The sequence below is a fragment of the Schistocerca cancellata genome, chromosome 1, assembly GCF_023864275.1.
Source record: "Schistocerca cancellata isolate TAMUIC-IGC-003103 chromosome 1, iqSchCanc2.1, whole genome shotgun sequence".
NCBI classification, from domain to species: Eukaryota; Metazoa; Arthropoda; class Insecta; order Orthoptera; family Acrididae; genus Schistocerca; species Schistocerca cancellata.
The window spans coordinates 793,477,010-793,492,319 of NC_064626.1; the positions used below are offsets into that span (position 1 = coordinate 793,477,010).

Genomic DNA, 15,310 nt, shown 5'->3' on the forward strand with positions numbered 1-15,310 from the left:
TTATGAATCGTTACACTGAGGTTTAGACAACACTTTTGATGCAGAAGCAATAGGCCTGTCTTTATCACCAAATCTGAGCGAAAGCACTGCACTGATTCCATAAGATGAAGCGTCAATTTGCAACACATCTGGTTTGTCAGGATCAAAGTGAACGAAGCATCAATCACAGAGCAATGCATCTTTAAATTTTTGAAAAGTTTCTTGGCACTAGTCTGTCCAAACAAAGGGGACTTTCTTGGGACACGTGATGCAATGAACCTGCAATTTGTGCAGCATTCGGTATGAACCGAATATAATAGTTCATTTTCCCTGAAACTGACTGCAATTCTGTGACATTGCAAGGAACTGGCAGGTCATGTATGGCTAACAAATGTGACTGAAGAGGATGTACATCTTGACTGTTTATGACGTGACCAAGATATTGCAATTCAATTTTTAAAAAATCACACATGTCCACTCCGCACTGGAGCCCTGCATCAGATAACGCACGAAAAAAAGCATGCAAATTTGCAATGTGTTCTTGAGCTGTACGACCTGCTATGAAAATATCGTCCAAATAGTTTGAATGTGGTTCATGGTGTGGGTTCCTGTAGTCATGTCCTAGTTCATGAACCACGGGTAACGTATGAGTGGCCAAGTAAGTGGTCCCGACAGTCGGGATACCAGTTACTTTGGAATAAGGCTGGGCATCTCGGACATATTCTGAGTCGTGGTCACCTTTGTGCTCATACGGCAAAGACTACCAAATCCACCGGTTAGTCTCTTAGCCGTTAGGGGTAAAACCCAATGGGACTCGGGGCAAGTAAGGCTAGCAACCTGCTTCCCTGGTACTTTAAATATGATGTTGGCAACAATCGGAGCAAAATGCCTCGGACCTTTGGAGGTGACGGAGTCCCACCTCTGACAAACCAGGGACTCCTAAGATACGACTTGGCAAACAAATGGTAATGAGATGGGGAGCTATTAATATCAATGGGGGCTATTCGGGGAAGAAGGTAGAGCTGGCAGAGGCTGCAAGTAAGATGGGGCTGGACGTTTTAGCTGTTAGTGACATTCGGGTAAGGGGTGAGAAAGAAGAGGAAGTGGGAGAATACAAGGTCTACCTGTCAGGAGTCAAAGCAGGAATAGCACAATGGGGTGTAGGGCTTTACATCAGGAAAGAAATGGAACCCAGCATAGTTGCAATAAGGTATGTAAACGAACGACTGATGTGGATAGATTTGACAGTGTCTAGCAAGAAAATTAGGATTGTGTCAGTATATTCGCATTGTGAAGGGACAGATCAAGATAAGATGGGTAGTTTTTATGAGGCACTCAGTGATGTAGTTGTTAGAGTAAAGGACAAGGACAGTGTTCTGCTCATGGGTGATTTTAACGCCAGGATTGGAAATCGAACAGAAGGGTATGAAAAGGTTATGGGTAAATTTGGAGAGAATATGGAGGCCAACAGGAACGGGAAACAACTCTTGGATTTCTGTGCCAGTATGGACTTAGTAACCACAAACTCCTTTTTTAAACATAAGAACATTCATCGGTATACTTGGGAAGGCATGGAAACCAGATCTGTCATTGACTATATAATAACAGATCAGGAATTGAGGAAGGCTGTGACGGACACACGTGTATTCAGGGGATTCTTTGATGATACTGATCATTATTTACTCTGCAGTGAAATTGGGATTGTGAGGCCGAAAGTGCAGGAGGTCAGGTCCATATGTAGGAGGGTAAGAGTGGAGAAACTTCAGGATAAGGAAATCAGGCACAAGTACATAACAGCGATCTCAGAAAGGTACCAGTTAGTTGAATGTAGTCAATTACAGTCATTGGAAAAGGAATGGACAAGGTACAGGGACACAGTACTAGAAGTGGCTAAAGAATGTCTTGGAACAGTAGTGTGTAAAAGTAGGATGAAGCAAACAGCTTGGTGGAATGATACAGTCAAGGCAGCCTGTAAAAGGAAAAAGAAGGCGTATCAAAAATGGCTACATACCAGAACCCAGGTAGACAGAGAAAGTTATGTTGAAGAAAAAAAAAACAAAGCCAAACAGATAATTGCAGCATCCAAGAAGAAATCGTGGGAAGACTTTGGAAACAGGTTGGAGACTAGGGTCAAGCTGCTGGAAAACCATTCTGGAGTGTAATTAGCAGTCTTCGAAAGGGAGGTAAGAAGGAAATGACAAGTATTTTGGACAGGTCAGGAAAACTGCTGGTGAATCCTGTGGATGCCTTGGGCAGATGGAGGGAGTATTTTGAAGAGTTGCTCAATGTAGGTGAAAATGCGATCAGTAATGTTTCAGATTTCGAGGTAGAATGGGTTAGGAATGATGATGGAAATAGGATCACATTTGAGGAAGTGGAAAAAATGGTCAATAGGTTGCAGTGGAATAAAGCAGCTGGGGTGGATGAAATTAAGTCGGAACTCATCAAATACAGTGGAATGTCAGGTTTTAAATGGCTACACAGGATAATTGAAATGGCCTGGGAGTCGGGACAGGTTCCATCAGACTGGACAAAAGCAGTAATCACACCAATCTTTAAACATGGAAACAGAAAAGATTGTAACAACTACAGAGGTATCTCTTTAATCAGCGTTGTGGGTAAAATCTTCTCAGGTATTGTTGAAAGGAAAGTGCGAGTATTAGTTGAGGACCAGTTGGATGAAAATCAGTGTGGGTTTAGGCCTCTTAGAGGTTGTCAGGACCAGATCTTTAGCTTACGGCAAATAATGGAGAAGTGTTATGAGTGGAACAGGGAATTGTATCTATGCTTTATAGATCTAGAAAAGGCATATGACCGGGTTCCTAGGAGGAAGTTATTGTCTGTTCTACAAGATTATGGAATAGGAGGCAAACTTTTGCAAGCAATTAAAGGTCTTTACATGGATAGTCAGGCAGCAGTTAGAGTTGATGGTAAATTGAGTTCATGGTTCAGAGTAGTTTCAGGGGTAAGACAAGGCTGCAACCTGTCTCCACTGTTGTTCATATTATTTATGGATCATATGTTGAAAACAATAGACTGGCTGGGTGAGATTAAGATATGTGAACACAAAATAAGAAGTCTTGCATATGCAGATGACTTAGTTGTGATGGCAGATTCGATTGAAAGTTTGCAAAGTAATATTTCAGAGCTAGATCAGAAATGTAAGGACTATGGTATGAAGATTAGCATCTCCAAAACGAAAGTAATGTCAGTATGAAAGAAATATAAACGGATTGAGTGCCAAATAGGAGGAACAAAGTTAGAACAGGTGGACGGTTTCAAGTACTTAGGATGCATATTCTCACAGGATGGCAACATAGTGAAAGAACTGGAAGCGAGGTGTAGCAAAGCTAATGCAGTGAGCGCTCAGCTACGATCTACTCTCTTCTGCAAGAAGGAAGTCAGTACCAAGACTAAGTTATCTGTGCACCGTTCAATCTTTCGACCAACTTTGTTGTATGGGAGCGAAAGCTGGGTGGATTCAGGTTACCTTATCAACAAGGTTGAGGTTACAGATATAAAAGTAGCTAGGATGATTGCAGGTACTAGTAGATAGGAACAATGGCAGGAGGGTGTCCACAATGAGGAAATCAAAGAAAAACTGGGAATGAACTCTATAGATGTAGCAGTTAGAGCGAACTGGCTTAGATGGTGGGGTCATGTTACACGCATGGGAGAAGCAAAGTTACCCAAGAGACTCAATGATTCAGCAGTAGAGGGTAGGAGGAGTCGGGGCAGACCGAGGAGAAGGTACCTGGATGCGGTTAAGAATGATTTTGAAGTAATAGGTATAACATCAGAAGAGGCACCAATGTTAGCACTGAATAGGGGATCATGGAGGAACTGTATAAGAGGGGTTATGCTCCAGACTGAACGCTGAAAGGCAGAATCAGTCTTAAATGATGATGATGATGATAATGTTGAATAGTTTGGTGCTTGGGCAGTCAGCTGTTCCAAAGACCATTAGAAAATGGCAAGTGTGGAAGCACTGCCAAAAGGCAAATGCAAATATTTAAACAAGCTCAAATGAGTGTTCACAACACACACGGTTTGAGATTCTTCATCTAGAGGTATTTGAAGATATTCGTCGTGCAAATCAATTTTTGAAAAGTAGATACCAGCGCCTAACCTGTCCATGAGATCCTCTGGGTGTGACAACGGATAAGTATCAATCACAGTTTGTGGGTTGACTGCAGACTTGAAGTTAACACAGAGGCAAATGCGTTTGGGGAGCAAAACCAGTGGACTTGCCCATTGACTAGCTTTTATGGGCGCAGTAACTCTGCTATCTTGCAATTCTTGAAGTTAACACAGAGGCAAATGCGTTTGGGGAGCAAAACCAGTGGACTTGCCCATTGACTAGCTTTTATGGGCGCAGTAACTCTGCTATCTTGCAATTCTTTAAGTTCAGCAGCCACTTTGTCCCTAATGCAATGGGAACAGTTATGGCCCAGCAAAATTGCAGCTGAGCGTTGTCTTTCATAGTAATATGTGCAGCAAAATTGTTAGCCTTGCCTTCAGAAAACAGTTCATTGAATTCTTTCAGCAAGCTAGCTACACTGTCTTTAGCATTGAATGCAGTCACTGAGAACACATAATCCTGAATTGAATTTGAAAGCCAAATAAATCAAATAAATCAAGGCCAAATATGTTCTCACAGTCGCGTGATTGTAGCACAGTGAAAGTCACAGTTCACATTTGCAAACGATACATGGCAGGCAAATACATTTTCTGAGAATGGGAATGTCTTGTCCATTATGAGTCAACTAGTGTGTGCTAGTTTTAGACAGGCATGGGGAGCCTAACAGTTCATATGTGTTACGATTCAGCATTGTAACAGACACACCCATGTCCAACTTAAATTACACACATATTCCCCTAAGATGCAAATAAACAAAAAGTTTGTTGGACTGGTGTAGCACTGAAAAAACTGTTTGCTTATTAGTTTTGCTAATTCCTGCAGCAGGTTTTGAATACACTGCCTTGATTACACGGGCCTGTGACAAGATTTTTGTGAGAGGAGAGAATTCTTATGTTTGTTCTGTTGCAAACATACAGATTGTATGTGACCTTTCTTTCCAGGAATAGCACCGAGGGCAGGACTTAATTCTATTCACCGATGTAGCTGCCTGTTGAGAGAACAGTTAAAATATCTTGGTGCTGTTGCTGCCTACTGAGCCGGTCATGAGCAAGGGATGACTCAATGTGACAAATTGGTGGCTGCTCAGATTTATCAGTCGCTACGGCACCTGAATCATACCAATCAAGAATTTGCACTATGTGATGAAATGATGGATCTGACTGTTTCAAAATCTGTTCTCTAAGGTTGACATCAGTTACATTCTACAAAATCGCATAACGCGTCATAACATCTGAATATAAAGCACCATAAGCGCATTTGAATTTGCAGTTCCTCGTCATACTCTGCATATGTTACACACTCATGACAAGTTTGTTATGACCTTTTGTTGCAATGAAAAAATTGGTACGTAGCTGCCACCACATTCACTTGTTGGTCATGGTAGTCAGTTAGAGAACTTACAACCTGATCATAGGAAAGTTCATTGGAGTGGTGGTAGGGAACAATTTTTGAAAGAGATGAAAGGGCACTTCCTACTGTTGACAAAAAGTAATGTAGTTTCACAGTACCTGACACTTTGTGAATCAATGATGTGGGCTTCATACTGTTGTAACCACTCGAGCCCTTTATCTTTGTTTTCACTAAACTGGCGAAAAGGCCGTATGGCACTCGGAGCTACAGTTGTTGCATGTTGCACTGCGTTAGTTGCTTGGTTGGCAAGTAACTGCTGTACCGTGTTTGGAAGGGTTGCAATCTGTTGCATCTGAAACTGAAATGTCTGTTTTAGCTGTGTTGCACCTATTGCTTGCAGCTGAGGCGTCTGAGCCCTGGGGGAGGGGGGGGAGGGTTGCTAATTTTGGAATAGGCAAATGCAAGAAACAGGAAGTGCAAGCAGTAAAAATAAGCACACAAGTAAAGAAAATTTCTGCAACACCCAGCTGAAAATACAGAATAGAGAAAACACTATAAGAGACACTGTTAAAACATATAAACACATCCCTGCAAAGAAAAGACGAGCACAATTAAGGCACCAGCAAAACAAAAAGCCCACAACAAAAAACAGTCACAATCTATGGCAGTGTCACTATGATATTTGTTCACCTCGTCACCATTGTTGTGTTTAGGTATCCTGCATACTCGTTTCACTAGGCAAACACTCAAACAACTTGTATTAATGTGTTTTATTACAAAAGGAAATGACAATTACTTAACTTTGATATGTGTCGCAAACAAAGGGCGACATGCAAAATAATCAGTCATCTTTAGAATAGACAAACACAAGTCTGTGCCATATAGAGATTCCTAACAAAGTGGCTAACAGTGAAGCTGCTGTCGAAGTGTGCACGGCACTTATGTCCTCTTCACATAGGGGCCGCTGCTGTTGTGTTGTCATCCTAGAGGGTGGTGGTCGGTCATTGTGCAATTGGCTGACTTGCTCTCACAGCCGTCTCTTCTCTATCATTCCCGACTGGCGTGCTGGCACTCGACTTTATGCCATAACAGTCAGCATTTGATCACCAGTGATGTTGAAAGAAATGTCATGGTTAATGTTCACCTGAGTGAGTGAGTGGGCTGAACTTATGATGCACAAAACATCACATAACCACTTCCAGCCTGAACTGTACCCTCCCCACACTGCATATTACATGGGCCCTTCAGTGCACCAACACCTTGTTTCAGTTGCAAAGAGGCAGAATTGTAGCTTGTTGGCTGCTCTACTTGCATTTTGTCAGCTACAGCCCAGTGCCTGTGTTGTTTGGTCCTTTGAAGATATGAAGCTTTATGTGCTGCTGTGATCAATGGCCATTTGTAAAAAAAATCATCATAAAAAGTTGACAGATAGAGAAAGGAAAATCTGCGAACCAGAGCTGCTTGATGCAGAATTAAAACATCTCACCAGTGCATTGTTCAAGAATGGTCATTTTTTCACCAAGGGAAAAAGAGCATTATGACCGTGTAGAAATTGTAGCAATGCTCAAGTGCCAGTGAAATAGAAAATTTTCCTGTATTTGACTAAGGAAGTTACTGACTGGATAGGTAAAATCGTGAAAAACTTTAACATTGCGGTAATCTAAAAAACCATCCGGAATATCCTAGATCACATAATATCGGTCAAGGATGCTCGCCAACCGCATGGAAAAGCAAGAATTTATAGGATACCATGTAGTTGTGGATACCTGCATGCTGTTGGCTGCTCCTGTACTGTGCCTGCTTCCATGGAACCCGCTCACTGATTGGCTGCTGTCATACTGTGGCCATGAAACCCAAGCGCTGATTGGCTGTAGCATCACTGCACTGTAAATTGCTGTGTTCATACTTCACTGTCAAATTTCATGAGTTCTAGTTTATTGTGCCCACACATAATACCACATTTGACCACGTTCCCTGCTTTCTTTATTCGTTGATCGTCCTCGGTGTCAACTTACTGCATTGCTACACTGGCTGAAAAATGGGGTGTGAAAGAACAACGCGTACTGCTTTAAATGATGCACCCTGACAGATTCACAGTTGTTTCACAGTCTTTAACTTTCACTGTTATAACCCCCCAATAATACACAGTTACATATGGCCGGTGCACTATTGTTTAAACTTTCCATAAGCCTCATTAGTAGTTTTAAGGCGAAAATCGACATACTGCTACAATAGTTTACTGTTGAATATCTATGAGCAATAAAAATATAACCACATAATTCACATTTTTTTTGGAATAATCAGGTACATATAGATCAGACACTGTCATTGTTTTTACACACAGCCTAAATGTGTTACACTTATTTCACAGTGAAGTTGAAGCATTGTTGTTGTTCTAACCACCACATGTTTCTCGTCTGAAATTCGACCGTGGACTGACTGTCTCATGACCAAAAATCGGGCCCTTATATATCCTCACAATAATAGGAGCCGAAATTACACATTGTTCGAAGTTTAATTTATAGAAATTACAATTAAAACTTAACTTTTAAATTAACTGAATACATTGAAAAATTGGTTCTCTTTAACAGTTTCTTCTACTACAAGTGTTTAGCCGAATTATTTGTTTAAATGGTGAAATTAACAAATATTGTTACACAAACAATATTTTTGACAAAACTGTTAATTACTTTGGAATTAATTAAGGGCTGGCTTTGCTAACATGTTTTTGAAGAGAGCCAAATAGATGCTTTAAGATTACTAGCATTTCGTCTTCCAAATGTTAATAATTAGTACAGATTTATATTTGTTTATAAGTTAGCAATAGAATTGTACAGATTTATATTTGTTTATAAGTCGACAATAGAATTTAAGTTGCGAAAAAACTGAGGGCTAATCTTTCTCTTGTATGAAAATGCAGATTATATTCATGTATGTTAATGGTAAATAATTCAAAAATGAAAAAACGAGTTTAAGGAGGCAGATGGCAAAACAAGAGAGGAAGTAAAAATATCCCAGCTTGCTTCATCACAGTGCCTCTCCTGCACCAAGTCAGCCTGATTGACGTCTTACCCCCCTTAATGTCAAATCCAGTTGACCATGGCACAACAGCTGGACCATTTTATTAATTGCAGTGGCCATTTGCGAGGTACCTCACTCCGGATGTTCAAGGTATGCAGTTGTCTTTGCAGTGTTTCCCCAGAAACTTGTTGAGATGGACTTGCATCCAGTGATAGCAGCAATTCCCGTCATGGTGAAAAACAGTTGTGATTGTCAAAGTGTGACATGTGTCTGATCCATGCCAGTTAAGATGTTTTTTTGACCACTATGTTACATTGCTGCAATCGCTATGCCATTCCTTGTAGACAAGTTGGACATTCCACATTATACACTTATAAGTCAGGCAGCTGCATTCACAGTGTGGTCATTGGCGCATCCAAACATGATAGCTTGTTTCTGGCATTCTGTCACACGTCCACATTGATCTATCTTACTGCACTGATTCCATACCCCTGACTGGCTCATATGCCATGATTTACACCAGCAGTGGAGGGTCACCAGGTACCGCTTCTATACTGCTCCACAGTGACCACTGTCTCTGAAGGAGGGTGGGGACTAATATTTTGTGTGGTTAACTTATCGTCATTGGGGTGCAAATTAGCAAGTGTGATACTGAATATTGTTATCAGTGACTTAGAGACTAAATTTTTAATGAAATACCACAAATAACAAACCAATGAGGAGAAAACTGATATGTATTACATAAGAAAATTTAAGAAGTATAAAACAAAATTATCTTTCAGTACTTAATGACTTAAGGTAAAATAAGGCCTTTCTCCGTGTGCTAATGTGGTGTATAACTTCCAGATAACACCAAAAGTGCCGTGGAAGCACTAGTAACATTCTTCTACCAGCAAGAACAACAAGCACGTGTTGAAGAGGGTAAGACTGATGCCATTTTGGATGGAAAGAAAGATGCTGAAGTTCAGGATGAAGCTGCACAGGCACCTAAAACACAAGAAGAGTTTATTGAAGAAACTGTAGCAAAATGTAAGTGACATTTTTGTTTTTCAATAATTATTTTTGTGATAAATATGAAGCATTTCAGATTTTGTTATATTAAACAATGAAAAATCCAGGATGGTATAATGATAATATTATAAAAAGGATAGGTTGCTACTCACCATATAGTGGAGATGTTGGGTTGCAGATAGGTACAACAGGAAGACAGTTAAACACGTGTAAGCTTTCGGCCAAAAGGCCTTCTTCGAATTAGACAACACACACACACACACACACACACACACACACACACACACACAGCTCTCACACACAGCTCTCACACACATGATCACTGTCTCTGGCTGCCGAGGCAGTCACACACACTCATGCAAATGTAACTCACACACACATGGCCACTGTCTCTGAGAGAATGGTTGTTTGTGTGTGTGTGTGTGTGTGTGTGTGTGTGTGTGTGTGTGTGTGTGTGTGTGTGTGTGGTGTTTAATACGAAAGAAGGTCTTTTGGCCAAAAGCTTTCTTGTTGTATAGTCTTTTTGTTGTGCCTATCTGCATCCCGACATCTCTGCTATACGCTGAATAACAATCTATCCTTTTCATAAGATTTTGTTATCTGTTGTGTATTTGCATCTGTATTGTTGGTGCATATTGGATACATTATTTTTATAACATGGCTTGGTTATATGTAATATTGGAAAGCCAAAGATTCATGATTCACCTCTATCTACCTTTGTTAAATATACAATTTTGTTTTCTAAACTGAACCTTGAAGTTGATCATTGATTTGGAATTTTAAGGAGAAAAGATGTAAATTTACTTCATCATCTTCATCATCAATCTTTTGACTGTTTGACAGCTCTCTATCTTTACCTATTAGAAACTACTTTCTTCATGTCTCCATAAAGACTCTCATATTATGTATAGCTTTTAAAAATGCCATTCACAGTCTCCCTTGGGATATCTTCCCTTGCAGTGTTGCTTCTAGAACATTTGCAAGGAACTGGTTGTGTCATATTGTGAGACAGATCCTCATGTGCTTGTGTCTTCTTTGTTTTGTTGTTGTTCTAAATGGCCTTTCTTCACCAGTTCTTGTGGGTGGTTTTATCTATCCGTTCTATCTTTTACAGGTCTCCAGCAAATTACTTCAAATGCTTAGAGAGATTTCATTTCATTTTCGCAGTTGTAACTTGTAAGATTCTTTGGAGATTTCTTTCATCGGGAGCTGTCACACCCATGTCATCCATAAACCTTAGCATTGGTATTCTTTCTTCTCCATTTATTCTGATACCTCTAAAGTATTCTTTGCATTCATTTACTGCATGTTCTATGTACAGGGATAATCCCAAAAGTAAGGTCTCCTATTTTTTTTGTAAGTACAGAACTCTGTTTGTGTGGCAGTTGGTCACACTGTTACAAGAGTGCTTCACGCACTGTGTGTAAACATGCGCACACTGCACTGAGGTGCTCAGTCTGGGCTTGGCAGCCGTTGAGAATGGAGCTCCCTTTGGATGTTACCAACAAGTGCGAATTACGCGCAGTTACTCACTTTTTGAACACAAAGGGCACTGCACTGATTGAAATCCATCGCCAGTTGACGGAAATGTATGGTGAGTCATGCATGAATGTCAAAAATGTTCGTAAGTGGTGTAGAGTGTTTGCAGCTGGTCGGACCAAAATTCACAACGAACAAAGGAGCGGGAGACTGTCAATTTCTGAGGCAACAGTGTTGAAGGTTGAGCAAAGCGTGCATGAAGATCAGCAGATCACCCTGGATGATCTCTGCACGTTGGTTCCTGAGGTTTCCCAAAGCACCACTCACAGAATTTGAATGGAAACATTTAACTACCGGAAGGTGTGCGCAAGATGAGTGCCACGCATGCTGACTGAGGGCAACGGGTTGATGCTTCCCGCACATTTCTTCACTGCCTTTCAGCCGAACAGGAAAACTTTCTGTACTCAATTGCATGGGTGACGAAATCTGGCCATACCACTTTACATCTGAGACCAAGCAAGAATCACACCAGTGGCGGCATCCTTCTTCGCCAAAGCTGTGGAAATTCAAACAAACACAGTCTGCCGGTAAAGTCATGACAGCCGGTTTCGTGGATCGGAAAGGGGTATTGTTGGTCGACTTTATGCCCGCTGGGACCACAATTAATGCTGACAGGTACTGTGAGACTCTGAAAAAACTCAAACGGGCAATTCAGAATCGGAGAAGAGGAATGTTGAGCAAGGGCATACACATTCTCCATGACAACGCTCGCCCACACATTGCTTGGCAAACTGTTGCTCTCATGCAACAATTTCAGTGGAACATAATCACCCTCCCACCCACCTACCCACCCATCCACCCACCCTATAGTCCTGACTTGGCGCCCAGTGGCTATCACCTGTTCCTTAGGTTAAAAGAACATTTGGCCGGAAAGCGATTCAGCTCCGACGACGAGGTGAAAGAAGAGGTTCATAACTTTCTGAACAGCATGGCAGCGAGCTCGTATGACTTGGACATAACAAAAACTGCCACAGCGTCTACAAAAATGCATCAACAGAAATGGTGATTTTGGCGATAAATAGCTAAATGTTCAAGCTATAAACTGATGTAAACTATTATAGAAATAAATAGGTCTATGTACTTATAAAAAAAATAGGAGACCTTACTTTTGGGATTACCCTTGTATGTTGAATAGAGATCTAATGCTTTTAAGAATTCTGGCTTCTTTTTTGTATTTATTGTCTTTACAACTGTTGTTTGTTCTTGGTATAGTTATTTATTATTCTGTGCCTGCAGTCTAGTTTAATCATTTCTAGAATTACCATTAGTTTGTTGTAGGTGACAGTGCCAAATGTTTTCCTGAGGTTTATGTAAGCTATGTAATTTTTTCTATTGACCCTAAAGCTTTCTTCAGCTGTACTGCAAAAAGGTGTAGGATAGCTTCTCCTGTGCATCTGCTTTCTCAGGAGCTAAATTGGCTTGAGTTTTTTTTCTTAATGTTTCGGTGTATTATTCTTTTTAATATTTTTGATGTGTGAGCTAGTATGCTAAAACTCGTGATCTTCACATGTGACTGCTTTTTTGTTCTTTGAAATCAGTATCATGATACTTTTCTGAAAGGCTTCTTGGATAATGCCAGTTTTAGGTATATTATTGATGAAGACAGGTATCACATGCTTAATTTCTGGTTTTAATGCTTTTAAGTATCTCACCTGGTGGTTATAAATACCACTAGCCTTCTTTTCAACTCTTCGATATATTCTTTCCATCTGTTCACTACGTCCTCAGTTTCTATTAGAATCCTTCCCCCCTTGGAGCATATTGAATTACTACATTGTTGTCTTTTTCCAGAATGATTTCTTACCTGATTGTGATCCTTTTCTATGGTACCTTTTCGTAATTTTCATTTCTTTTCCCAGATATGGCTTTCAGCCATTCTTCTTTAGCTCTTTTTTGCTTGATTAAGTTTTTTAGTCTATTGTATTGTGATTCATTTTCCCCTTGCACCTTCTTCTTTGTTCAATTAATGGAGTCATGTGAGCATTTAGCCTCGGTTTACTGGGCTACTTTTGAGAGAGACCAATTGTGTCCTTTGCTGCTGTTTTTGGTGCCTTTTTTAGATTTTCCCATCTCAGGTGTTTGTTGCATGACCTTTCTTCGGTTGTAACTTCACCAAATTTCTATAGTTTTCTTGAGTACTCAACATTCTTAATTTATTTGTTGTCGTTTTCTCAGGTTTTACCTTGAACTTTGAACTTTTTTTTATTGTAGTTTGTACTACATTGCAACTAAGTTACAGTTGCTGAATATATCAGCTCCAGAATAAGATTCATTTTGTTACATGTGGTTTCCTTGTTCCTTTCTGATCATAATGTAAAATTATTTGACCATAATATAAGCAATTTTATGTCACCTGTTATCAAGAGAAAGAAAACTGGTGTTCTATGGATCGGAGCGTGGAATGTCAGATCTCTTAATTGGGCAGGTAGGTTAGAAAATTTAAAAAGGGAAATGGGTAGGTTAAAGTTAGATATAGTGGGAATTAGTGAGGTTCGGTGGCAAGAGGAACAAGACTTCTAAAGTCTATTCACCGAGAGCTGGGACGGAACATAAACAGTGTCACGTGAGCGACTACGCTCGTTTCCAGAGAAAGCATTCGGTGTTCACGTGATACGTAGGGGTGTGGAAAATCCTTGGCGCACGCTTTGCAGCTGGCGGCGTTCGGCTGGCTGCCGAGCTGTCACAGCGGACTGTGAGAAACCTGGGCAACAATGTACGAAATAAATTTAACAATAATGTTAAAATAATGTTAAACTGAGTTTATTCTGTCGAAGCAGATTTATTTTCATTCAGGTTGCTAACAAAACGCTCCATTAAAACACAATTAATTGTTAATTTTAATAACAATACCAGTAATAATAATGAGAAAGGACGAAACAAGGTTCACCCTGTCGAACTTGAACTGTTTTCATTAAGATTTATAACAAACCGCTCCTCTCTCTCCTCTATAATGCAGTCTAATTTCCACATTTGAGTTTCCACTTTTTCTACGACATGGAGGACGCACTTGTTCCAATCCTCTGCAGTCACTGTTCTTACTGCTTCTTCTAGCAGTACTTTAACTTCCGGCATTTTTTATGTTTTCCTTTTCGCTGCAACATAGCCTTTGGTTCTGGCCCACACTAACTCGATTCACAGTGGTACGGAGGAATTATGAGAACTGTTTTCCCTGCATTATTCGCCATTTCATCTATTGCGTATTCGTTGTGCGCTGTTCTGTGATTTTTAACTATATCCAAAAGTTCTTTCTTCAACATACCGTCTTTGAAATCGATGTTTTTAGATTTTAGCCATTCTGATATTTCGTGCTTATTGGAATTCGCATTGGGAACTTTTTCTTTTGTCCGAGAATGGTACGGCGCGTTATCAAGAACAATAACTGCATTTTCCTGAAGCCGAGGAAGAACATCTTGAAACCACTTCTCGAAGGTTTCGGCGCACATCTCCTCACGATAATCTCCCCTTTTCTTGGATTCGAAAGTCCACAAACATCCTTCAACGAACCCTGCTTTGCTGCCAATGTGTGCGATAATCAGACGTTTCCCTTTACCTGATGGGCCCTTGCTTCCGGTGGATAACCTGGACACAAACGCTCGTTTTGAGGAATTTATAGTGTCATCTACCCAGACGTAACTTTGGGTATGTCCTGCGTTCACCCACGTCTCGTCCAAATAGTAAATGGGTCTGCCTTCATCTCTCAACCGTTTAACGGTTCGAAGATAACGCCGCCTCCAAAAAAAGATGTCATCCCTGTCTGTTAGCATGCTATCGCGTGCACGCCGGACATATATGAAATTCATTTCTCTCAATAATTTATAAAATGTAGTTCTCCGAAAATTGGCCAGATCTGCATCTTCGTTCACGACTGTAACCACTTTGTCAATTGATGGCAATTCGTTACGAAAAAAAAAATTTGTGTACTTTCTTTCGTATCGCATTTCTATCAAAGTCATCAACATTTTCAGAAAGTTTGTCGTAATTTTCCTTTCTTGGTAGACTTCAAAGAGTGTGTGGCCTTGTACTCACTTATCACACGATACACTGAAGAACGTCCAACACCTGTAGCTGCAGCTGTTTTCGAAACAATATCACTCATCGACTGCTCTGGATGTAAAAGTTCCGTTTTATACACATTAAGCACCATGTGCTTCTCAGAAGAACTTAATGATTTCTTTTTTGCTCGCTTCTTTGGTGGACTCAAAACTGACACGTCGACCTCGCTCGCTGAATCCGTGGATGACATAATAAGGACAGCCGTATGTGATACTA

General features: G+C 40.4%; 1 protein-coding gene across 1 annotated transcript in view; it reads left to right on the forward strand.

Moving 5' to 3' along the window:
* The window catches only part of LOC126187714 (protein wings apart-like), a 107,357-nt gene that overhangs the window by 63,760 nt on the left and 28,287 nt on the right, over nucleotides 1–15,310 (forward strand). The window contains exon 10 of the mRNA XM_049928961.1: nucleotides 9,338–9,520. Within this exon, the coding sequence (XP_049784918.1) occupies nucleotides 9,338–9,520 (183 nt within the window). The remainder of the gene's footprint in view (nucleotides 1–9,337; nucleotides 9,521–15,310) is intronic.